The 26,661-nt window shown below is 44.0% G+C and overlaps 1 protein-coding gene across 1 annotated transcript; it reads right to left on the reverse strand.

Moving 5' to 3' along the window:
* Positions 1-1,437: 1,437 nt before the first annotated feature.
* On the reverse strand, positions 1,438-26,661 carry TIPRL (TOR signaling pathway regulator). The gene is made up of 7 exons (XM_040987546.1): positions 26,471-26,661; positions 17,990-18,169; positions 17,306-17,405; positions 9,001-9,132; positions 4,247-4,342; positions 3,691-3,753; positions 1,438-3,191 (listed from the first exon to the last, which is right to left on the reverse strand). The coding sequence occupies exons 1-7, from the start codon at positions 26,572-26,574 to the stop codon at positions 3,048-3,050; spliced, it is 819 nt and encodes a 272-aa protein (XP_040843480.1). The 5' UTR covers positions 26,575-26,661; the 3' UTR covers positions 1,438-3,047.

Genomic DNA, 26,661 nt, shown 5'->3' on the forward strand with positions numbered 1-26,661 from the left:
AAGTGAAGGTGTGTGTGTGTATACTTGCCTTTCTGTAATTCTGCCTTTCAAATAAGTAAATAAATCTCTAAAAACAATTTCTGGGCCCAGTGTGATAGCCTAGTGGCTAAAGTCCTTACCTTGCATGCCACAAGGAACCCAGATGGGAACCGGTTTGTATCCTGCCTGCTCCACTTCTTTTCCAGCCCCCTGCTGGTGGCCTGGGAAAGCAGTCCAGGACGGCCCAAGGACTTGGGACCCTGCACCCAAGTGGGAGACTCTGAGGAAGCTCTTGGCTCCTGGCTTCGGATCAGCTCAGGACTGGCTGTTGCAGCCACTTGGGGAGTGAACCAGCAGACAGATCTTTCTGTCTCTCCTTCTTTCTGTAAAATCTGACTTTCCAATAAAAATAACTATTTGAAAAAATTTGTTTGCCACCTTCCATTTTAGAAGGATTCCTAGATTCCATCCTTAGTTCCAGCTCCAGCCAACGCAGACCTTGAGAAGGAGCAAGGCACCACTCAAGCACTTAGCACTCTGCCTCTCATGCGGGAGAGCTGATCTGAGCTCCCAGCAACGAGCTTGGCCCAGCCTGGTCTCACCTGCTGTAAGCATCTGGGAAGAGGGCCAGAGGACAGAGACTCTGCCTGCATCTCCAGTTAGTTTCCATCCCAGTTAAAGCATGTAAATCATGAACTGCAGCGTCCCAAGGCCATCCTCAACTGCTTTCCCAGGCCACAAGCAGGGAGCTGGATGGGAAGTGGGGCTGCTGGGATTAGAACTGGCACGTATATGTGATCCTGGTGCGTTCAAAACGAGGACTTTAGCCACTAGGACACCGCTCTGACGCGTGCTGGTTCTAATCCCAGTGGCCCCACTTCCCATCCAGCTCCCTGCTTCTGGCCTAGGATAACACCCACTCCTGAATACTTTTAATGAGCTCCACATTACCCACAACACCTACTACAATATAGTTGCTCAGAAAAGGAAAGTCTGAACATATACAGTACAGACAACACACATAATTTTTAACATTTTCATTCTGTGATTGGTCAAATCTGCAGACGCAGAACTCAAGAACAGGGAAAGCTCCTGAGGTGAGATCCACTCACCTCTTCTTCATAGAAACTCCAATCCCTTCCTTGCACATGTAGTACTAATTTGGTAGGTATTCTCATTTTTAAAACCAAAAAACACAAAGTCAGCACACAGAGAACTCTGGCTGATTAAAACGCCCATCCAAATCCTAAAGCACAGAGGGAGACAGGCAAGAAGCCAAAGACATACTGAAGGACTGTAGTCTGAATTTTCATCAGGAATCTACACGGAGTCTTTCTACAATGCTGACCACACACAAGACATAAAGTCCAAATGAGAAGGTGTACCCCAATCACTCTTCCTCAATTAAGGGCTAAGAAAATCCGAAGTCAATGAAACAGCAAAACACAGAATGGTAAATTCCTTATTTATTCTTCACTTACAAAAGGACACTTGCAACAAATAAATATAAAATGGAAATGTCATATTTAGCAATGGCCAGAAACACATTTTGTTGGTGTTCTCCACAGGAATAAACTAGTAAGCATACCGATTACACCTACCTCCTATTTTTTTCTTTAAAGTCAATTTTTAAAATTTCCTATGATTTTTTTAAACAGTGCATTCTCAAAATTAATAATCCTTAGACTATCCAGGAATCAAGACATCTAAATCAACAAGTTTTTCAAAATGTGTGTACACATACATACACAAAATAATGTTGCCCAGAACCCCCAATCAATGGATATTCTTACAAGTTTTTAATTTCTTAGAATTTGCATGAAAAGAGTCTATTCTGTTCAAATCTGCATGGCAAATAAAGTAAAACAGAAAACTCAGTACCATGCACACACACTTTCCTGTCCTAACAGAAAATATTCAATAAAGGCATATTTAACACACACTGTACATACCACGTGTTCTCTTAAAGCTAAAAACATCCTGGTTTCTTATACCTTGGGCAAGATGCAGCAGGCTGACAGATCCCAAAACTTTCTGTGATCAGTCGGCTAATACATGTGACCCTGCCTGGCGGGTTCCCAACACCACTCCCAACTGGTTCTTCAGAGTAACAGGCCTGAAGAGCCTTGCTAATACTTTCAAATTATTATTCCATTTAGTGAGCTATCAATTGAGTCGAAATATGCACAATTATTACAAACCACAACCAAGGGACTGTTTCTTTTAATCTTGCTCTTTAGAACATTTTTTTAAAAATCTGTGCTCTATAATTACTTTCACTTTATGAAAACCACTTAAAAAGGTAGTAAGCAAACATGAAATGTTTACTGGGTTATCATCAGAGTCACCACCCAGGTGTGACACGGACCTTCGTGCACTCAGTGTACCGCAAGCCCTGTGCTAAGAAGCACTTGCAGATGGAAGAAAGGCAACATCCTCATCCTACTTGCGATTAAACCATTTCATGTACTTCCGGCCACATGACTGCTGAAGTTCTCCAAAGCAACAGGTTTTTCTCCCGGTTATCTAAAACTTTCTTTAAATTTTAGATCCAATTTAAAATCAGGGTGAATAGAGTTTTACAGTTTGTGGATGCAGATCATAAATTATGAGGTTAATTTCCTAGATGGCGAGTCACAGCTCTCCAGGATTGTGACCCAAGGGAAGAGCCTGTATCACCGAGCACAATCAGGGATCCTCCGGCAGTCACGGGGCGCTGGGATTCAGTGACGTCACCTCTGCACTGGGGAAGACAGCGTCATGACGGCTGCAAATACACCTGCTGCTCCTGGGACAGACGCCATTGCTACTGCTAAGTTCCCACGTTAGGATATTACAGAACTCCAAAGTGAACTCCAGGAAACATACATCTGCAATGCGAACTTGAAGATAGTACAAACAGCAGTTGGATGGAATCTGCCTGCAATCATCCTTTATTTTTTTTTTTTTCCTTTAAGGCTACAGAAAATCTGCACAAAAACAAGGCAATCAGTTCTCATAATAAAAATACCCCCACGACAGCCAGGTCTCAGGTCAGATGCCATAGTGAGTGGACATCGTGGCACAGTCTATTGCACAGGTACACTTTCTTGGGAGTCAGCAGGGTTAGGATCAATTCTTTCTGGAAATATTAGCTTCTCACAAACGGCTTCCTTTATTGGTAAATACTGTGATATTTCATTAGGTTCCGTGAAGAGAGAAGGTGAAACATGCTAAAAAGTACATAAATCCTGTTAGCATATATTCCATTACATTAACACTTATTGAAAATATTTTGACTCTAGTATTACTTCAAGCATTCAACTTAAAATACAACAATATCTGCGTATTAATAACATGATTAAGTGCTTCTAAAAATGATAGGTATTTCCTGTCAATGAATCATTCAGTTTTGTTTCTGAATTACTTATTGAAAGATGACAGGGTTATGTAATTTATAATGTCCCCATAAATGTCATAAGAATTTAATGCATCGTAACCTGATCCCCTCTTCCTGCTTTTTTAATCTGAAATACTAGTTTTCAATTAGAGTCCAATATCAGGCCTACAATAGAATCTGATTTATTTTTCTAACTCAAGTATGCTCTATACTCAGAAAGAAGCACTAAGGAGAAACAGAAAAATGCCCAGTTTATACAAAGGCATAACTTTTTCAGCAGCCTACTGTAAAATCCTAAACTCAACTTCCAACACTAAAGTTTAAATACTTACCATTAAATTAGCAATTTTGCTTTCTCGTGATGTATATTCTCGTAGCATGTAGGTCTTGTCAGCCTAAATTAAAATAATTGTAAGGTTGCAATATATTTACATTGTTTATCTGAGAGCAGAGAGACAGAGACGGAGCACCTGCCCGCTGATTCATTCCCCTCAAGCCTACAGTCAAGCTGGGAGCTGGGAACAATCCAGGTCTCCCACGTGGCTGACACGGACCCAGGAACGTGACCCATCCCCGACTGCCTCCCAAGGCACATTAGCAGGAAGCTGGGCACAGGAGCAGAGCAGGGACTCCTCCCAGGTTCTCTGCTATGGGATATAGTGTCCTAGTGCCACACCAAAAGCCTGCTCACTGCTCAAACCTTTAGCAGTTTAAAAAACATTTTTAATCATAGGAAATGTAATGTTTTGATAATAGTTTGCAGTCAATAGTGACTCTGAAAGACCCACAGTTACAAGTCAGATCGACTGACGTGAAACATAAAACATTTTCAAACTTCCAATTCTGGGATCAACAGGTCCAATATCCAATATAAATGAGAACAGTTACCTCATGGTAAAGCCTTGTGTCATTCATTCTGATAAGCACCCCATCGATTCGCAAAAAAAATCGCAACAGCAGGAAAAAGCTAGTAGGCATTACTCTCTGGAAAAAAAGGACATTAGCGTCTCAAAAAATAATCATTACTTTCCTAAAGGAAAAACCATTTTTTTTTTAATATACAAAAGAACATGGAAGAGCAAGAGCTAGCAATATAGATTCTCCTCAACTCACAATGGGGTCACCTCCCAAAAAATGCATCAAAACTGTGTTTATGTTCCCAACTCACAAAACATCCGAGTTCAGCAACATGGCCCCCTTCGGACTGAGTGTCAGTGGTCTGCCTGCTGATCACAGGACAGAATGCAAGCTGAGCCACTGTGCCGCTGCCACCGCCCAGCATGACAGACCAACATCGCACACACCACTACCCCAGGAGAAAACTAGAGCTCACAATTTGAAGTGTGACTCAACTGAACACCTATAAGCTTTTGTGCTCAAGTGCAGTAAGAATCTCTGCAGTGGAGCCGTCACTCAAAGTCAAGGACTATCTGTATTTAAAATCCCTGAAACACAACTTCAACTCGTACAAGAGAAAAAACACCTGCCTAAGTCAGATAAATGGAGGTTTATATTAAGACACACCGAGTAAATTCAAATTATAATGCTTGTTTTAAAAAATGGCAGTACAGGGGCTGAACACCAACAGTAGTTAAAGCAAATTGAAAGAACCGAATTCTTTGTTGATCATCACTCGTGTTCATTTTACCAAAAACAGAGGTGAGAGATCTTTACACAGAAGGCTCTAATGAACAGCAACCCACTAGATACCATCTCATATTGCCAGAGACTGACTAGGACATGTTTCTAACATCTTCCATCTATGAAACACTTACAAATAAATTCCTATGTTTTCCAACTACTGAAGAAATCCAGTTAGTTGAGATAAGAAGAAGACAGGTGCTGGTGGTAGGTAGGAAGGAAATGGATGAGGTATAAAGTATTTAGGTCTTTAAAAACAGTATGTTTGTATTGGTTACTCAATACCACGTCAACTAATTCCATAACGTTGTAAATTGTTGTTGATGTTATGCTGGGGCCTTTAATTCATCAGGATGATACTCTGCCAGCTCTACCTTCAGACCAGACATAGTCTCTCCAGGAAACCAATGAATTTATCTGGACAATGCGATGCTGGACTCTATGTTTGGTATACGCTTGCAATGAAAGAATCTTGACTGAATTTGAACTACAATACTGCAACAAGGTGGAGGAATCCACTATGGGGGAAGGGCATGGGGAGAGGTTGGGGGAATCCCAGAGCCTATGAAACCGTGTCACACAATGCAATGTAATTAATATAAAAAAAAGTTAAAATCAAAAAAAAAATTTTTAGTGAGTAATTGGGGCCAATGCAGTGGCTCAACTAGCTAATCCTCCACCTGATAGCGCTAGCATCCCATATGGGTGTTGGTTTGTGTACGGAATGCCCCATTTCCCAACCAGCTCCTGGTTTGTGGCCTGGGAAAGCAGTGGAGGATGGCACAAAACCATAGACCTTGCACCCATGTGGGAGACCTGGAAGTGGCTCCTGGCTTTGGATTGGCTCAACTGTGTCCACTTAGGGAGTGAACCAGCAAATGGAAGATCCTTTTCTCCCCGTCTCTCCTTCTCTCTGTAAATCTGCCTTTCCAATAAATAAATAAATAAATAAATAAATACAGTATGTTTGGGGCTGGTGTTGTGCCACAGCAAGTAAAGACAGCATTGCAATGCCAGGATCCCATCTGGTTGGAGTCTCAGCTAGTACACTTCTTTTTTTTTTTTTAAAGATTTATTCTTATTATTTTTTTATTGGAAAGGCAGATATACAGAGAGGAGAGACAGAGAGGAAGATCTTCTGTCCGATGATTCACTCCCCAAGTGAACGCAACAGCCGATGCTATGCCGATCCGAAGCCAGGAGCCTCTTCCGGGTCTCCCACGTGGGCAGGGTCCCAAAGCTTTGGGCTGTCCTCGACTGCTTTCCCGGGCCACAGGCAGGGAGCTGGAAGGGAAGCGGGGCTGCCGGGATTAGAACCGGCGCCCATATGGGATCCCAGGCGTGCAAGGCGAGGACCTTTAACAACACTTGCGCCACCGCGCCGGGCCCAGCTAGTACACTTCTGACACAGCTGCCTGCTCATGTGCTTGAGAACAGCAGCAGAGGATGGCCCAAACGCCTTGGCCCTTGTGCCCACGGAGGAGACTCAGAACAATCTTCTGGCTATGATCTGGTTCAGGCCTGGCCATCGTGGCCATTTAAAGAGTGAACCAAGGGCGCCGGTTCTAATCTCGGCAGCCCCGCTTCCCTTCCAGCTCCCTGCCTGTGGCCTGGGAAAGCAGTCAAGGACGGCCCAAAGCCTTGGGAACCTGCACCCGCGTGGGAGACCCGGAAGAGGCTCCTGGCTTCGGATCGGCATAGTATTGGCCCGTTGCGCTCACTTGGGGAGTGAATCATTGGACGGAAGATCTTCCTCTCTGTCTCTCCTCTCTGTATATCCGCCTTTCCAATGAAAAAATAATAAAAATAAATCTTTAAAAAAAAAAAAGAGTGAACCAATGGATGAAAGATATCTACCCTCCCCTCTCTCTCTAAGTCTGCCTTCCAAGTAAATCTTTAAAAAAATAAAGCAAAAAGAATTTGCTAATCATTACAAAGAAACAATGAGAACATTATTAACTAGGATCCAGATCCAACACCAAATCATAAGACAATTAGTGAGTTCAAGCCTACTGCAGCTGTGACGTATGTGTCTATTTTTATAAATATACTGCATATCATTTCACCATTCTAACTTCTCTTTGTGAATGTGTTTACAATCCCTGGATTGATAGATAAAAGGACGAGACACAGACCCACATGTGTGTAGACATAATGTAAGAAAAAAGTAAGATATTTAATTTCTGAGTAAATGCTTGCTAGAAAAAAAAATGTTCTGCAGTTAATAAGTAAATAGTCCTGGCAAATAAATGAAAAGATGAAATCTGAATACTAGCTAAGCTTATCAGTGCAGAAAACTAGCAGTTGAAATGCGGTGGTAGCTACTAAACAAGGCTGAATGATTGCCACAGTTGCCTGAGGGTGCAAAGGAGAATTTCAAAAAGAAGAAACAGTACAAAAAGCAGAAACATGAAACAGGGAGATATGCCCAGAGACCAACTTAAGAGTTCCCGGAGCACGGGGCTGCGCCAGTGCAGAGGGCACACAGGTGGGAGAACGCCGCCCTCACCTGGAGTCCTTGCTGTCCTATCTCTCTCTCCCTGGCCTTCGGATCTTCGTGCGGGGAGACCTTTCACCCATCCTGCAGCACACTCCTCTAGTTATTCTCCCATCACAGACCCGCACACCCCGACTTAATGCCCACCTCCTTCCATGTCACCGTAGGAACACCATGAGGTCTCTTTACATCACGGTGGGAACACCTACTTTGCTCCTCACTAGGTCTTGCCTAGAAGACCATCCAGCATAAGCACGTGCTCATTCATTATTTGCCAAGTGAAACAGAGGCCAAAAGAGTGGGTCTGTTCTAATTGAAAATAGCAGTTAGAACACTGGGTCTGGCTCCAAACCCACTGCAAGAAACATTTAGTGAACGCTTGTGCAGAAATGGTCAACAAAAGCTCTACTTTATAAACATGCCACACATTACTCATTTCAGTATACTAGCTTGTGTCTGTGAAATGCACTTATAATCCCAGGACTGACAGATAAGAAAAAAAGTGCGGATGTATGTGTGTGTCTGTGTGTAAAATTCACATCCTGAATGGCTTCCACAGCCAAGGCCAGGCCAAAGGTAGGAGCCAGAAGCTTCCTCTGGGTCTCCCACACGGGTGGCTGGGGCCCGAGGACTCGAGTTGTCACTGCTACCCTCCCAGGTGTGTTAGCAGCAAGTTGGATCGGAAAGCAGACCAGCTGGGTCTAAAGCGACACCCATGCAGACTGCCAGCCCTGCAGACGACACCTTGACCTGCCAGCAGCGGTCCCAGGAACAGTATCTGATGTTGACGTCCCTGTCTCTGATAAAGCTTAGGATAAAGCTTTCATGTCTCTGATAAAGCACTATCATTGAGAGATTTAAAAAAAATGTTTATTATAGAAAAATGAAAAAGCGATATTTAATGCTGCCCAGGGGAACTGTGACAGGTTTTACAGAAGAGCTAGAATTTCAGCTGTCTCTTTATAAAAAGCTTCAGTTAAGGTTCTTAAGCAATAGAAATCCAATTGCAAGCTGGTAGTGAATAATCATGACTACATGCTAATGATCCACTGCCACCCCTTTCAGGAGTGTTCCAGCACTAACAGCACTAATGGAAGCAATCCGCTCTCCCGGATAGAAAACAATGCAAATATGCTGGAAATTGAAGAGGTTATTCAACGATTTACTAAAAATCAAACATAACGTTCATTTTCTAAACTATTACCCGCTTTGTTGTCTACAAATCCTACCAACATTGCTTTTGAAACTATGAAAAGTCATGCTCGTCATCTAACGCAAATAAGTAAATAAATTACAAAGCTGGCAGGTCTATTAAAAACACTTTGATAAAGTCATACAAACTTTGAAACTGTATTAAAAGTTTGTAAATGCTGTGCTGGCTATCCAACGACGTTTGCCCTAGACTCAAGTGAAACTACACACCAGCACCTTAGATTCAGTATGATTCAAAGTGGTTTCATTCCTTCCCAGTGATAACAATGGGAGAAAGAGCCGATTTACTCACAATTTTCACACTTAAGCTGGAAACCCCATGATCATGAAGTTCGTCCTCAAACAGAAGCACTTCTTCGAAAAACTTAATCTGCTCTCTGGCTTTCAACTTCTCCGTATCTATATGATCTGTCGTAGGTACAACCTGAAAGGAAAAAGTTAAGAAGCAGGATTTAAAAAAATAAAAAGAAAAAGAACTTGAGGAACGACAGAGGCACAGGAAAGCAGTCTTGGCTATCTTTCCTGCCGGCCCAGACCACAGTTCCTCCGTTTGGTTGTCATCAGCAGACTGAGAAACACTGCAGTCATTAAGATAGCTGCTATCATGGCTTCATAAAAAAAAAAAATCAAATTTACATTCATTCATACAAATCAGATTAAAATCAAGTGCTCTGCTGTTCTGTTGTGATCATGTGAAAATTAATCAACTGAAAATCAGTCCACATGACAAAGTATTACTACAAAGGTTCAAAGCAATTTTGTGTCATCAAAGTCCACTTTCAAGAGATTCATTTGCAGGGAGAGGGAGGAACTGGTGCCATGCGGCAACAGGCTAAGCCTTCACCCTGTGGCACCAACACCCCATACAGGCACCAGCTCATGTCCCAGCTGCTCCACTTCCCACGGCCTAGAGGTCAACTGAAGATGGCCCAAAGCCTTGGGACCCTGCGCTAGCGTGGAAGACCCAGAGGGGCTCCTGGTTCCAGATCAGCTCACCTCTGCTCATTTGCAGAAATGGCTACTGCAGCCATTTTGGGAGTGAACTAGGACATGGAAGACCTTTCTCTCTCTGTCTTTCTCTGTAAATCTACTTTTCCATTAAACATAAATAAGCCTTTAACAAGTAATAAAAGCTAGATAAAAATTTTAAAAAGAGATTCATTTGGAACTTGAGAATACATTCCATTAGAATGTTAAATATATCTTAGATTTCCAACCTAATTCTCCAAATCTACAAACAAGATAAAGTGGTTTATTTCCTAAATAAGAATGCTTAGGAAAACGCTGAATCTCTGCTTGTGGACAATAACTGTTTCAATGTATTATACTGTGGTTCACAGCCACATCGAAACACACCCACCAACAGCATTAAGCAACCCAAGGCAGCTTCACTAATGACACACCAACCCCACTGTCTCCTAATAGCGGACCAGATAGACTATAACATTGTTTTATGCTGCATCTGATTTTAATGCAAGATGTCCAACTCTTCTGTGGTTATCATAAACAAGTGCTGTAGTAGCCAATGAATGGCTCCTTTCTGGTTCACTAAACATGATTAGGTCAGTAGGTTGATTTGTGAGAAAATGGAAAGGACTCTGAGTTTCCAAGAAAGAAGAAAATCTTTCAGGTACTGGCTTTGAGGTATATCAGGACAAGCCATCCTCTGGGAAGCCAACATACCACACAGGCACCAATTGAGTCCTGGCTTCCCCAATTCAATCCAGCTCCCTTCCAATGTACCTGGGAAAGCAGCAGAACATGGTCCAAGTATCTAGACCCCTGCACCCCCATGGGAGACCCAGAGGAAGCTCCTGACTTGGTCTGGTCAAGTCCATTGCAGCCAGCTGGGAATGGACCAGTGGGTGGAGACAGCTTGAATGCTCACGCTCTCTGCCATTCCTCTCTGTATAACTCTGGCTATCAACTAAATAAATACTTTGTACCCACATGGGAGACCCGGAAGAAGCTTCTCGTTCCTGGCTTCAGCTCAGCTCAACTCAGCTCAGCTCTGGCCGTAGCAGCCACTCAGGAAGTTAATCAGTGGACAGATCTTTTTCTGCATCTCCTCTCTGTATGTCTAATGTTCCAATAAAAATAAATAAATCTTTTTTTTAAAAGGAAAGAATTCTCCAGAGACTGTAAGTAGCGTGTATACGGCGGCGGGAATCTAAGAGCATGAGTGAGCGGGCTGAGAGGGACCTGTCGCAGCTCACATGATTCCCAAAATGGGAAAATGCTCCAAATTCCTCAGGTTATCTTCAGATAATACTTAGCCCTCTGCACTTTCACAACGGTTCTTAATTTGTTTCCAATTAAACAATTCTCATAAACCACTGGATATATCTTGACAAGGATGCTGAGATGTCTGCCATTGTCTGTACGAGCAATGTCAGGATGTCAGGACAGGGTTAAACAACAGAATGATGGGCTTATGAAGTACTATACTATTGTAATAATATAAGGGAAATAAGTTTGGGGGAGAAAATTTGATGAATGGGATAGGGGAAATCCCAGAGCCTATGAAATTGTGCCATAAAAGTAAAAATGAACGGGCCTGGTACAGTAGTGTAGCGGCTAAAGTCCTTGTCTTGAACATGACAGGATCCCATATGGGCACTGGTTCTAATCCTGGTGACCTCGCTTCCTATCCAGCTCCCTGCTTGTGGCCTGGGAAAGCAATTGATGAAGGCTCAAGGCCTTGAGACCCTGCACCTGCGTCGGAGACCCAGAAGAAGCTCCTGGCTCCTGGCTTCAGATAGGCTCAGCTCCAGGCATTACAGTCACTTGTGAAGTGAATCACTGACGAAAGATCTTTCTGTCTCTTTTCCTCTCTGTGCATATCTGACTTTCCAATAATAATAACTTTAAAAGGGGAGGGGGTGAATAAATAAAATGAGCTATAAAAAGATTCTCATAACAGTGACAATAGTAAGTAACTTTTTAAATTTCACTAGCAGAGTATTAGTTGAAAATGCATGCTTATGCACATAGAAACACATGTATAAACATTTCTGTTGTAACCTTCTAACCTACACTGAGGCAAAAATGAATTCTTCCTGACAGTTCCAATCCTTGATCACACGATCATTCCCGCCTCTTCCGCTTGCTGATCTGTGAATTTCCATGAATTTCTAATCATGGAAAACCTGACTCCTACCGCTCACCGTCCACTGACTTCGTTTTTTTTTTTTTTTAAAGATTTATTTTTATTATTTTTTCATTGGAAAGGCAGATATACAGAGAGGAAGATCTTCTGTCCGATGACTCACTCCCCAAGTGAGCACAACGGCCGATACTATGCCGATCTGAAGCCAGGAGCCTCTTCCGGGTCTCCCACGCGGGTGCAGGGCCCCAAGGCTTTGGGCCGTCCTCGACTGCTTTCCCAGGCCACAGGCAGGGAGCTGGAAGGGAAGCGGGGCTGCCGGGATTAGAACCGGCGCCCATATGGGATCCCGGGCGTGCAAGGCGAGGACCTTTAACCACTTGCGCCACCGCGCCGGGCCCGCACTGACTTCGTTTTTAAGCCCCAGGATGCTTGTCTACAGCTTCAGAATCGTCAGTCCGCTCTTCTAGGGAAAACACTATCCACCAACGCGCAGTGCTGGAGCGCAGTTCCTTTGTCTCTAGTCTAACTCCAATCATTTCCAATGTCGACGCCAGCACATTTTCCCATTATGCTCACTTTTAAAAGCCTCAAACACAAAGACAATATACAAATGGCCAGCAAACATATCGAAAGCTACTCAGCATCACTAACCAGTAGAAACGTACACATTAAAACAACATGAAGAACATACCACACTAGGATGGCTACTATCAAAACAAAACCAGGGCCCAGCGTGATAGCGTAATGGTTAAGGTCCTCGCCTTGAACACACTGGGATCCCATATGGACACCGGTTCGAATCCCGGCAGTTCCACTTCCCATCCAGCTCCCTGCTTGTGGCCTGGGAAAGCAGATGAGGATGGCCCAAAGCTTTGGGACCCTGCACCCACATGGGAGACCTTGAAAGAAGTTCCTGGCTCCTGGCTTCAGATTGGCTCAGCACCAGCCATTGTGGCCACTTGGGGAGTGAATTATCGGATGGAAGATCCTTCTCTCTGTGTCTGTCTCTCCTTCTGTACAATCTGCCTTTCCAATAAAATAAATACAATCTTTAAAAAAAAAAACCCAGAACCAGAAAATAACGAGTACCCTGTGCTGTTGGTAGAAATGTGAAAGGATACTGACTATCAAACACGGCACGGCGGTTCCCAGCACCACCACTGCTGCGGCACGCCCGGAGAGTCAGAGAATCCGAGGCAGAAGGCCCACGCACCACAGCTCCCACATCCGCGCATGGCAGCTCCCAAATCCGCGCACGGCAGCAAACCCGATGCCAAACAACAGATGAAGGAAACACAGAATGTGGCACATACAATGGAATGCCACTCAGGGATTTTTTTTTTTTAAAGAAGGGACTATTTCGTCTTGTGAACAATATAGCTGAAACTTGAAAACATCCTAGGGAGTGAAACAAAGCGGTCACAAGAAGGTGCTCGAGTCCACTTGTATGAAGTGCTTGAAACTCACAGCAATGGAAAGAATGGTGATTGCAGGGCGGCAGAAGTGGGGATATAGCGGGTACAGCACTTCCGCTTTCCAAGGTGGCAAAGGTCTGGAGATGCGGTCACACCACACACTTCTGAACTCAATGCTCAGTGACTGTTAAGACACTAAATTTCATGCTGGAGCAAATATTCCAATGTGCTTTTTCAAAGAAAAAAAAAATGCTTTTTAACTGCATGGACATTAAGTACATGCGTTATTCCTAAAACACAACGTAAACAGGAACTCGGCCTTTTTAGTTCTACTATCCTGTGTCATCAGTGTAGTCATTTCGCAGGACAGTCACACGCCGAAGGCACGCATGGCCAGGTGCTGCCCTGCACGCCTGACCTTGTCCTCATCACACTCTCATCATCCCGGGTGCCCGAGGCAGCCTGGCTAACACAAGGCACCGCTAGCTTTGACTGCAGCCAAGCCGGCACATCTCAGCCAGCAGCTGTCTCTTCTCACGTCCTGCTACAATGTACTGAGATAACAGATGACACAACAGGAAAGAGAACACACACACACAGACACACACACACACACACAGAAAACAGCAGGAATTCAGGACAAAGCAAAGGCTTTGTGTGAATGCCTTATTCTTTGACACTCTCACTATTCACATAAAATACATGCGCCTGTACAGACAAACACTTCCTAAACAGGTCAGGGATTAGGAATGGTATTTTAGGGAAGGGCTAAATAACTAAACATCCCAGCCAATATTATAGGAAAAACCAAAATCCAAATCAAAACCCTTAGGGCCTATGGAAGTAAACTTAACACATGTTCCTAAAAAAAAAAAAAAAAAAAACAAAAAAAAACCATGGCATATACAGTATATCACCATGCACCACTAGTGGTATATCATGAAAAGATAACACAATTTTAAATATTTGAACCCATTTCTTCTACAAAATAAAGATAATACTCACCATATAAAGTTATAAAGATATTCTAAAAATTAAGCAGCAAAGCCCTAACAAATTTTCCTGGGAAAAAAGTGACTTATTTTTTCAGATTTATTTATTTTTATTGAATAGGCAGATATACAGAGAGAAGTCACAGAGAAAAAAACTCTTCCGTCTGCTGGTTCATTCCCCAAATGGCCACAATGACCAGAGCTGAGCTGACCTGAAGCCAGGAGCGAGCAGCCTCTTTCAGGTCTCCCACGCAGCTTTGGGGTCCCAAGGCTTTGGGCCATCCTCATTTGCTTTCCCAGGCCACCAGCAGGGAGTTGAATAGAAAAGGAGCAAGTGGATACAAACCGGCACCCATATGGGATGCAGGTGCATGCAAGGAGAGGACTTTAGCCACTTAGGTTACCGTGCCAGGCCCATGACACTGTTTTTTTAAAGCAATAAAACAAAGCATGCATAAACCCCAAACCACAAAGCAAAACTATTCAGAAAATAGTTACTTTTATAGTTTTATGGTTTCTTTTATTCCTGGTGTCTTAGTAATATTAATTTATTTCCCCTGATATTTGAGATAACTATATAACACTATAACAACAGCTGCCATTTACTGAGATTTTACTATGTAACAAACAATACGTCAGAACAAGCCTGATCACCAGCTTGCCAAAAGACAAGGCTTAGCACATTGAACGGCTTTTCCAAGCTGGCAAACGGTGGAGCTGGAATTTGAACCCAAAGATGGTTTAGCCAAAGCCTGAGTTCATTACTGTGGTGTGTGCGTGCCAGTTGCGAGCCGCCTCCTAGGACAAACTATACTACAGGCTAAGCAGTGATAAGAGAACGAAACCCATACCTTCCTTCTGCTCCTACTTGGAGCACTTCCTGTTCCACTGCCACAGGTAATACCACTTCACAGCCGTACTGCCTGGATTAAAGTTTCAATCTCCTCACTCCCTGTAGCAAACTTTCCCAGAGAGAACATTAATCTACAAAAAGCTAGGATCACTTGAAACAACTTTGCTCTCCAGAGACTACAAAGGGAGCCGGCGTGATGGCTCAACTGGCTATCTCTCCACTTCACATGTCAGGATCCCATAGGGGCACTGGTTTATGTTTGGGCTACTCCATTTCCCTTCCAGCTCCCTGTTTACAGTTTGGGTAAGAAAGTAGTAGGGAACAGCCTAAAGCCTTGAAACCCTGCTTCCTCATGGGAGATCCAGAAGAAGCTCCTGGTTCCTGGCTTCAGATATGCTCAGCTTGGCTGTTACAGCCATTTGGGGAGTGAACCAGCGAACAGAAGATCCTTCTCTCTGTAAATCTGCCCTTCCAATAAAAATAAACAAATCTTTAAAAAAGAGAGAGAGGAAGCAGGAGAACACTACAGGAGAGCAATTTTTGTATGTTCTCCACTGCATTCACAGCTCCTGGGATTAGCGCCTGGTACACAGTCAGAGCTCAAGAAACATCTATTAGTTGAATGAACAAACACACGTTCTCTTTTACTCCTGGAAACTCAGAGAAATACTTAAAGATTCAAATGATGGAGAAATAGAAAACTAACTGCAAGAAGTACTACGTTTCTCCTCTGAACACCCGTCTTCCTGAGGATCTAAAAATCTCTGTAGAAATAAGAAGCCCATAGCCAACCTTTCTTAACATTTCAGCCTAAGCTTAATATTATGATGAAGGGTCTTCAATAGCTACTTTTTTTTTAAGATTCATTTATTTTCATTTTTATTGCAAAGTCAGATATACAGAGAGGAGGAGAGACAAAGAAAGATCTTCCGTCTGATGATTCACTCCCCAAGTGACCACAACAGCAAGTGCTGCGCCTATCCGAAGCCAAGAGCCAGGAACCTCCTCCAGGTTTCCCGTGTGGGTGCAGGGTCCCAAGACTTTGGGCTGTCCTTGACTGCTTTCCCAGGCCACAAGCAGGGAGCTGGATGGGAAGTGGAGCCACCAGGATTAGAACCAGTGCCCATATGGGATCCTGGTGTGTTCAAGGCAAGGACTTTAGCTGCTAGGCCACCACGCCGGTCCCTTCAATAACTACTTTTAACATAAACAGTTTAGAAACAGGCATGAATTTGTTCTTTCTAATAATCTGTAATACTAATAATCTATTACAATAACACCGAGATATAGACATTCAACTTAAGGAAATCTGCTTCATTTCAATCATCAAAACACAGCAAAGCTCCCAATAGAACATTCACCAACTCTACATTTCTAATGTTGGTAACAAGCAAATGAATCTATCCCTAACAAGGCTTACATGGATGCAACTGAACGTCTTTAGAATTCATAACAGCTTTACAATGCATAACTTTTAGAATTTTATAATTTTCCTGACAGTTAAAACTCTTCTTGAGACAGCTATTTCTGATTATGTAACCTGTCTAGAGTTAAACTAATTTCACAAATACTGCAGGCAGGGCACATATCTAGGTAGTCTGACCACAGTTTTACTTATATTTGTGTTGCTGTAAAACTCCAAACCACTAGCTAGCAAGTTCTGTCTAAATTACCCAAAATTACCAAGAGCAGATATTTTTTTTTTTAACATTTATTCATTTTTATTGGAAAGTCAGATATACAGAGAGGAGGAGAGACAGAGAAAAAGATATTCCGTTCAGTGATTCACTCCCAAAGTGATCACAACAGCCGGAGCAGCGCAGATCCGAAGCTGGGAGACTGGAATTTGCTTCAAGTCTCTCATGCGGGTGCAGGGTCCCAAGGCTTTGGGCCATCCTCTACTGCTATCCCAGGCCACAGGTAGGAAGCTGGATGGGGAGCAGGCTGCCAGGATCAGAACCAGCACCCATATGAGATCCTGGCGCGTTCAAGGCAAGGACTTTAGCCACGAGGCCACCTCACCGGGCCCAGGGCAGATATTTCATGACAGAGATAAGGACATCATTTTGCCACTGTTACCAACCATGCTTTAGAAGCATAAATATTATCCCACTTGAGCTTTTATTGTGGAAAATTTGGCAAGCAAAAATCTGCTCACATTAAGTTTCAGCCCATGGTGACAATGCCCAAGACAATTAACGACTCATAAATGCCAAAAATAGACCTACCTTTAATTTGAGAGATTCTCCAAGTAATGTTCCCTTATAATCTGTTGTGTAGGTCCAGTCATACGGTTTAATCACTTCCTTGGAGTGTTCGCCATCCGTCCTCCAATGGCAAAATGAAAATGATCAGATTCAGTGGCATAAAGATCGTCTGTGCTCATCTGTCCCATCGTGCAGTATTCTGCACTGCACTGCTATTCAACCCGCCGCGTGCCCACGCAGTCTCCCAGCTGTCCCCTGCCTGAGGACATGACTCAAGGCGATACTCTGCATCCTCCAGCGTATCAGAATTAGATAACTATATTATAAGTACAAAGTACAGAAGTGCTGGTTTGATTTTAAATTTAACTTCACTGCTTTACAAACATTCAATGCAAATCGTAAGAAAATGCTTTTCCTTAAAAACAGAAACAGCAGACAGAGTATTCCTGCCTCTTAACCAAATAACACTGAAAGCTTAAAAGGAAATCCTACACAGCTCAGTTCCATCGTAATCCACTTTAACTCAGCACGTATTCAAGTAGTGCGGTAATGAACTTTCATTTTCTGACTGACTAAATGAATGCCAGAATAGTGCAACTATAAAATAACATTAGCCCAACAACTTAATAAGATACACATATATCCTTACAAAATATTTCTTTCAACTCCTCTTTCTGTCCGACCCACACCTGCCCGCACTCTCACCTGCTTTCCTGCCACTCTTCAGCACAGGCCACCTTAAGCATCCCTTGGTAGTTGTTTACACATCTTAACGCATCTGTAGCGTTGAACTCAATCCCGAAGCCAGAGCCATGCTGGATCCTTAACACATTGTTTCCAAACATCATTTCGGGAAGAGATGGCATATGCAGCTCATCAGCTAACCTACAAGCAGAAAATCAGATGAAACTATTTCATATCGCTTTGGGCATACTCTTAACCTTTTCATCCCAGCAGAATTCTTCCTAATTTACTGGATTAAATGAGATGACTGAATAAGCATGGCTATTTGTATAGTAAATAAAACGTACTCATCACCCATACTTGCATAATTTGATCTTTAATCCTATGTTAGGGAGTGAGCTAAATAAGACAGATAATAAACATACAGATGCATAATCCGAGGGCAGTTAGTGGTAAGCGATACATGAGAACACAAAGCAAGGAATTGGGTTGGGGATACTATTTTAGATAGGATGATCAAAAATCACTCCTGAGACAGCAAAATTCAAGTCTCAAGAGTCCCCCGTGACAGGACAGGAGTTCTGACACAAGGGGCTAAGTCCCACTTGCAATGCCGACATTCCATCTCCGAGCACTGGTTCAAATTCCAGCTGCTGCACTTCCAACCCAGCTCCTGCTAATGTCCCTGAGAAGCAGTGGATGAGAGCTGGAGTAGAGGTCCTTGTCACCCTCATGGGAGACCTGTGCAAAGTTTCAGGCTCCTGGCTTCTTCCTAGCCCAGTGCTGTCCACTGTGGTCATCTGGGTAGTGAGCCAAAGGATGGAAGATCTCTTTCTTCCTCTCCTGGTAACTCTTGCCTTTCAAACAAAATAAATCAATCTTCAAAAAAAAAAAAAATCCAAAACACAAAACTTTGAAAGCATGTGACAAAACCAAACCAAATACTCTGTAAACTAAAAAAGGACCAGAGAGTCGGAGTGACTAACTTGAGACCACAGAACTAGCACTGGGGGCACCAGAGATCTCTCCAGTATAAGAGATTGCTTTATACATATGGATCTTGGGGTTGGCCCCAAAGCTCAGCTGGCTAATCCTCCACCCTGTGGTGCCAGGATCTCATAAGGGCAATGGTAAGAATCCCAGTTGCACCGTTTCCAATCCGTCTTTCTGCTTATGGTCTAGGAAAGCAGCAGAGGATGGCTCAAGTCCTTGTAGGAAACCAAGAAGACACTCCTGGGTCCTGGCTTCAGATCAGCTCAGTTCTGCCCACTGCAGCTACCTGAGGAGTGAACTAACAGTTGGAAGACTTTCTCTCTCTGTCTCTCCTCTAAAATCTGCCTTCCCAATAAAAATAAATAAATCTGCACCCGGCACGGTAGCCTAATGGCTAAAGTCCTTTGCCTTGAATGCACCTGCATTCCATATGGGCACTGCTGGTTCTAATCTCGGCAGCCCATTTCCCATCCAGCTCCCTTCTTGTGGCCTGGGAAAGCAGTCGAGGACGGCCAAGGCCTTGGGACCGTGCACCTGTGTGCAGAAGAGACTCCAGGCTTCAGATCAGCCCAGCTCCGGCCATTGCGGAGGCTTGGGAGTGATGGAAGATCTTCCTCTCTGTCTCTTCTCCTCAACTTTCCAATAAAAATAAATAAAAATTTAAAAAAAAAAGGTAAATCCAGCAATGCTGGATCTGTACTACTACAAAGCATCAAATGGCAAGATCCGAGTGGATGCTGCTCCCCTTTAAGTGGGGCAGGGTCTCTCCCATTCAAGAGGCTCCTTAGTAAGCTGAAGCAAGCACTGCAGTAGAGCAGGTTAAGCCACTTGATGTGCTGGCGACTTCTCATAGCACAGTGCCAGTCTGGAGTCCTGGCTGCTTCACTTCAATCCAGCTCCCTGCTAATGTACTTAGGAAAGCAGCAAAAGATGACATAACTGGGTCTTGCCCAGGAGTTAAGGATGGAATCCCAGCTCCTGACTTCAGCCGGCTCAAAGCTAACTTTTGCAGCCATGTTGAGACTGAGTCAGCAGATGGAAGATCGCTCTCTCTCTATCACATAGAAAGTGTAAAGTGGTAATCCCTACAATGAGTCTATTACACAGTAGCTGCTTACTTTCAGAAAAACCAACAGTATGTATGAGCATCATGCTTGATGATTGCATCACCGTGGTCACAATCATCAACTCTCACACTAGACTTGAAAGATTAGCATCTTGGGTCCGACACTGTGGCACAGTGCATCACGCTGCCACCTGCAACAAAGAGAACCTTTTTTTTTTCTTTAAGATTATTTATTTTTATTGGCAAGTCAGATCTACAGAGACAAGGAAAAGCAGAGAAGGATCTTCCATCCAATGATTCACCTCCCAAGTGGCCACAATAGCCAAAACTAAGCTGAAGCCAGGAGCCAGGAACCTCTTCTGGGTCTCCCATGCAGTTGCAAGGTCCCACGCCTCCGGCCATTCTCCATTATTTCCCCAGGCCACAAGCAGGAAGCTGGAAAGGAAGTGGAATGGCCAGGATACAAACCAGTGCCCATATGAGACCCTGGCACACGCAAGGCGAGGACTTTAGCCATTAGGCTACTGTGCTGGGCCCAGAGACATCCCTTTTGAAAGCCAGTTTAGTTCTCATTGATTCATTTTCAATCCAGCTCCCTGCTAATGTTTCTGGGAAAGTAGAAGATGGGCTAAATCCTTAGGCCACTCACTGAGGAACCCAAATGCAGTTCTAGGTACCTGGCTTTGGGTTGGCCCAGACAGACTTGGCTTTTTTGGCCATTCTGGGAGTGGGCAGTGAGCCAGTGGATATTCTTTCCTACTTCTGCCAAGAAAAAAGGAAAGAAGGGAGATAAGGAAGAAAGGGAAAGGTAGAAAAAATATTTGGGCCGGCTTTGTTACAGCGGGTTAGGCTACAGCCTGTGATGACCTATGTGACCACAAACCTGAATTCCGGTTGCTCCATTTCCCATGCAGCCCTCTGTTGCATGTGCCTGGAAAGGCAGTGGAAGATGGCCCAAACTACCAGGGCTCCTGTCACCCACATGGGAGACCGGATGGAGTTCTAGGCGCCTGGCTGCAGCCTGGACCATTCCCGGCCAGTGCACCCAACAGGGGAGTGATCCAGTAGACAGAAGATCTTTTTCCATTTCTCCCTCGCTCTATGTAACTCTGCCTTTCAACTAAATAAGTGAAGACAGAGAAAGAGAGGGAGGGAAGGAGGAAGGAAGGAAGGAAGCCTGGCACCTCAGTCAAAAGCCAAAAAAATTTCAAAACTATCCCCATTCCTGAGGTTACTTCTCTAGTCTGGGATTTTCCAGGTCATATTAAATTCCTACTACTCTAGGAAATCTGATTCTCCGCTACTTGCACAGGGAAGGCTCAACAGATACTCCCTGCAAGTATATTTTCCAATTACCTTAGGGCTCAAAAGTATTTTATTGATTCTGAAAACTTTTCAAACTATCTCACAGACCTTCTTGTGTGTGTGTATGTGTATGTGTGTGTGTCTGTATGTTAGTTAAGGTTTATTTATATATTTGAAAGCTAGAGTGACAGGGTAAGGACAGACAGGGGCATCCTCCAGGTGCTAGTTCACTCCAAATGGCCGTAACACACAGGTCAGGGCCAGGCTAAAAGCAGGAGCCTGGGACTCCGCCAGGGTCTCCAATTTGGTTAGCAGGAATTGAAGGACCTGGAGAGTCACCTGCTTCCCCAGGGCCGCAGGAGGAAGCTGGATGGGCAGTGGAGACAGGCTTCAATGCCAGGCACTCCGGCATTGAAGGGGATCAGAGTCTCCAAGCTGTCACTGAATATTGTACCACAAATACCTGCCCCCCACTTTTTTTTAAAATAAAGAAATACTATTCATTGATCACTTTTTATGCAATATATCAAGAAATAACTGACAATACTTTGATGATTACAAAGTTAGTGGTATTCCTGGTATGTGATGAATCAATGCCAGAAACACTGAACCTTCAGGACCTGCTATCGTGACTGGCTTAACAAGCTTTTATAAATTAAGCTATTGACCTACCCCTGCATTCTCTACCCCAACTCATCCCTGATATGCTTGTCCTCCTAACCATTTGATTAGTTTTTCATGAGCCAAAATCAGAAAAATAGAACAAACCACAAACTTTCAGAAAGTATATCACAGGGATTTCAATTCTGGGGAACGAAATGGCTCACTCGTGGAAGCGCTATAGACCCATTTTATTAAATAAAACATATCAGGATTTACCCAGTTTTCTCATCTCGGTAAGGAGATTGTTGCCAGTGATAAAAAAATTTTTCTTTTAGTAATTTTAAAGATAAATGATTATATCTACATGATTAGATACAGAAATGGGTTTTGATACAGCAATCTTTACACTGCCCCAAGTTAAAATACTGACTTCTACGTGTTAACAGAAAATATGAAACAATATTTTACAATTCAAATGAGCATATCTGTCTCTAACTACTGCAGGATGCTTCCCTAGAAGCAGTCTCACCTCCAATCAGTTGGTTTCAAAACTACAAATCTTTAAAACAAAATACAAGATTTAATGGCAGCATTCTATGACAGCAACCTTAGAGCTGATTTTTTTTGCCTTTTTTCCCCTTTCAATTTTTTAGAAGATTATTTGTTTTTTACTATAAAGGTAGATTTACAAAGAAGAGACAGAGAGCTCTTCCATCTGCTGGTTCGCGCACCAAACGGTCATCATACTAGCCAGGGCTGAGCTGATCCAAAGACAGAAGCCAGGAACTTCTTCCAGATCTCTCATTGGTCGCAGGGTCCCAAGGCTTTGGGCCATCCTTCACTGCCTTTCCAGGCCACAAGCAGGGAGCTGGACAGGAAGTGGAGCAGCCAGGATACAAGTTGGTGCTCTTTTGGGATCCTGGCATATACAAGGCAAGACTTTCACCACTGAGCCACTGTGTCAGGCCCTCTTTGAAAAAAAAAATTATATATATATATATATATGTGCGTGTGTGTATTTGAAAGAGTGACACAGAGAGAGAAGGAGCTCTTTCTTCCACTGGTTCATTCCCCACAGGGCCAGATCATCTGGGTCTGTGCCAGGTCAAAGTCAGGAACTTGGAATGGCATCCAGGTCTTCCACATGACTCCCAGTGGCCAGGGTACGTGGGTGATCTTCCACTGCCTTCCCAAGCACAGTACCAGGAAACCAGATCAGATCGGAGCAAATGGACTTCCAATCAGCCCTTCAGATATGGGATACCACCATCCTGAGCAGCAGTTCAACCTGCTACGCCATGACAGCCCCAAGACTTGTCTTCTTTCAAGAGTCATTTGGAATACAGAGAGCAAGAGAGAGTGAGTGAGAGAGCGAGAGAACAAGAGTGAGAGAGAGAGAGACTGACCTTCCATTGGCTGGTTCACTCCCCCAAATGCCTGCAATAGTCTGGGCTAGGCCGTCCTGATGTCAGGGATCAGAACCTGCACCCAGGCCTCCCCACGTGGGTGGCAGGAAGTCCAGCACTCCAGGATTCTCCTGCTGCATCCCAGGTATCTCAGCAGGAAACTGGATCAGAAGCAGTAAGGAGACTAAAACCAGGTACCCCAATACATGCTCTAAGTATGCCACACAGCAGGAATGACTGTCCCAAGGCTTCAGGGGTTTTGTGGTCAGGTAGCTATAGTTGTTACATAAAGTAAAGTGATACCGTATTGAAGAATTATCCTTATATAAAGTCATCAAAAAAGCAATGCATATGCAAAATCCACAATTACTATCCTTCCAATCACTTTAAATATATTTTCAATGAGACATACCAGATGGGTTTTTGTGTATATAATAAAAACAAGCAAGAAAGCAAGCCTGCATGACCACATTAAACAATTCAGGTTTCAGACGGAAAAACACTAGTCCTGTTGGAAACATCTATCTGATTCCTAGATAATCACAGGACAAGAACTTTAAAAAACAAAGACCATTTTAATGTTATAGTACTGCTTAGACAACTTAACACACTGTAATCCTTGTTTCCAAGAGCACTATAGAAACTCTGGTCTTAAATGACAATTACATCAACAGTACTTACGCAGAAGAGAGAGCAATTGGAGTCATTTGTTAAAAAAAAACACTTTTCCGATAAAATTCTCAACTTGTTACAAGTCTTAAAAAGTGATGATGAGAGCCTGGTGTGGTAGCCTAGCGGCTAAATCCTCACCTTGCAACCACCAGAATCCTATATGGGCACACATGGCCTGCTCTACTTCCCATCCAGCTCCCTGCCTGTGGCCTGGGAAAGCAGCAGAGGATGGCCCAAAGCTTTGGGACCCTGCACCCGTGTGGGAGGCCTGGTAGAAGCTCCTGGCTCCTGGGTTCTGCTCAGCTCTGGCCACTGAAGCCACTTGGGGAGTGGAATCAGTGCATGGAAGATCTTTCTGTCTCTCCTCTCTGTAAATCAGATTTTCCAATAAATAAACTAATCTTTAAATAAATAAATAATATTTTTTTAAAAAAACAAAGATTGATAAGAATTCTGCAAAAAGATTTGATTCCTAAAAATCTTAAATACTTTACTAACTATCATGTACTATATTTGAAATATTATAAAATGTGAATCTGGTTTTCATTCAAATGATTTCAAAAACCCTGTAGTCCTACAAAAGATTCTAGTTATCTACATGAAAGAATCCCTGTGACTAACCTATGTTGCTTCAACTCAGAGTATTTCAAACACTCCATTTCTAACACCAAGCTTCACTCATTCTAGAATTTCTTTATTTATTTGCAAAACAGAAAGTTACAGTGGGCACTTCCAGCCACATTTTCCCTCTGGAAATGTCTGCAAGACCATCCTGAGGTTTTCTAGACACTAACGGAGGGATGGGCAACTTTTTTCTGTAAAGGACCACTTCAATATTTATAACATAATTTGGTCCATATAAAAACATCAACTTAAAATTAGCCTGCTATAGATTTATTGAATATAGAGTCCAGCCTGTAGTTGCTTTGGCGGAACCAGAACACGTGATTTCTAGGCCCTGGAGCAGATATTCCCCACCCCTGCCCTAGGGAAACACTTGAGTAAAGGCTACCTTCCTTAGAGGGTGAGTACACCAAGAGGAGCTATTTTAAAAATACGTGATGGTCTGGCGCAATATCCTAAAGTCCATGCTGGGATCCCATATGGGCGCTGGTTCTAATCCCAGCAGCTCCACTTTCCATCCAGCTCCCTGCTTGTGGCCTGGGAAAGCAGTCGAGGATGGCCCGAGGCCTTAGGACCCTGCGCCCATGTGGGAAACTCAGAAGAAGTTCCTGGCTCCTGGCTTCTGATCAGCTCAATTCTGGCTACTGTGGCCGCTTGGGGAGTGAATCATCAGACAGAAGATCCTCTCTGTCTCTCCTCCTCTCTATCTGCCTTTCCAATAAAAATAAATAAATCTTAAAAAAAAAATCATACATGAGATTACAGATCTAAACAAACCTGATTCCTTTAAACCATCCCATGAATACAGTAACAATTGGAAGAATTTACAAGTAAACCACATTGGCATCCTAATTTGAGGCGTGCTGCTTTGCAAATAGTACAATTATATATGGTGCAATACACAATTGAAAGTTATAAGGAGAGGAAAAACTCATAGCAATCCAATCTGTTGTTTGCTGGTGGACATTTTTTTTTTTGTCTGTATTTTCCAATGAGTCTGCAAGAATGCTATTACTTAGATATTTAAATCAGGAAGCTAACCAGGCTTTCTGGACTTGTATCTCTCTCCTGCTCTGAAGTTTAGCAAAATGAAGGTGTCGCCCAGGGTTCCACCTCATGAGCTTTTTATTCTCCTAGAGAATGTCAGTGGCCCAGGTGCCCCCCCTTTCCAGTACCTATGTGCATCACACACGCCACAGCTCACCCAGCAAGCGGCCCCCAATCTGTTCCTCTTGCCCCTTACCCAACAGCAGCAATGCAACAGCTCAGGGCCCAAGTCTTCCTTTTTTTCCCGTATCCAACAGCCACACAATCTCCCCTTCTAACTTCCTCCTATTCTCCCACGGGTACCTCGCTCCCCTCCCAGGCACATCACAAGTCTTCCCCCAAACTGCCCGATTCCTTCCCTCGGGTACCCCAGGGGTTCCCATTCGCACTGTGACGACGGGGCAGGCACAGGCTGTCCGCTCTGCACGAGCTGGGCCCGCTCCGTGCGCACATCCTCCCTCTCACACTGTTACGCAGCCTGTGACATCCCTGTCTGTCCAATCCCTGGAGGCTCCGATCTGCCTTTTCAGCGCCTAGCACCGCACCTGACCAGCTGAAAATGAGACCTTATCCATCACCCCCCATCGCCAGCCACCCAGGAAAACCAGTCAGGGCCGCCCCCGCCATCCCCCAAGCGTGGAAGAGGAAGGCGACGTTCGGGAAGGACCCGAGTCCCGCAGCCCAGCCAAGGGCGGCACCCGGGGGGGGGTCTGGCCAGGTGGGTGGGGAAGGGATGTCCACCCGAGGACCCGCGGGCGCCCCGACCCCACAGCCCCGGCCCCTCACTTCTCCACGTCCGCCGACTTCATGATGTGGGTCTTGGCCGCCGTGAGCTTCCAGGGTCCGAAGGAGAAGTCCTGGTGGCTGCTCTGGAAGCCGTGGATCATCATGGTGGCCTCGGAGCCCGCGGGCAGCCCTGGGAACAGGTCGCGGCGCTAGCCCGGCCGGCTTCCTCGCCTCTCCTCCGGCCCGGCCCC

The sequence above is a fragment of the Ochotona curzoniae genome, unplaced genomic scaffold, assembly GCF_017591425.1.
Source record: "Ochotona curzoniae isolate NIBS_2020 unplaced genomic scaffold, NIBS_Ocur_1.0 contig_4754, whole genome shotgun sequence".
Lineage (NCBI taxonomy): Eukaryota > Metazoa > Chordata > Mammalia > Lagomorpha > Ochotonidae > Ochotona > Ochotona curzoniae.

Bases quoted from the DNA above. Each gene is read 5' to 3' on its own strand.
- TIPRL (XM_040987546.1), bottom strand. From the start codon at position 26,574: ATGATGATCCACGGCTTCCAGAGCAGCCACCAGGACTTCTCCTTCGGA. The intron at 18,170-26,470 runs GTGAGGGGCCGG...TTCTGCTTGTAG, and splicing joins AAGTCGGCGGACGTGGAGAA to GTTAGCTGATGAGCTGCATA. The intron at 4,343-9,000 runs GTGAGTAAATCG...CTTTTTTTCCAG, and splicing joins CCAGCTTAAGTGTGAAAATT to AGAGTAATGCCTACTAGCTT.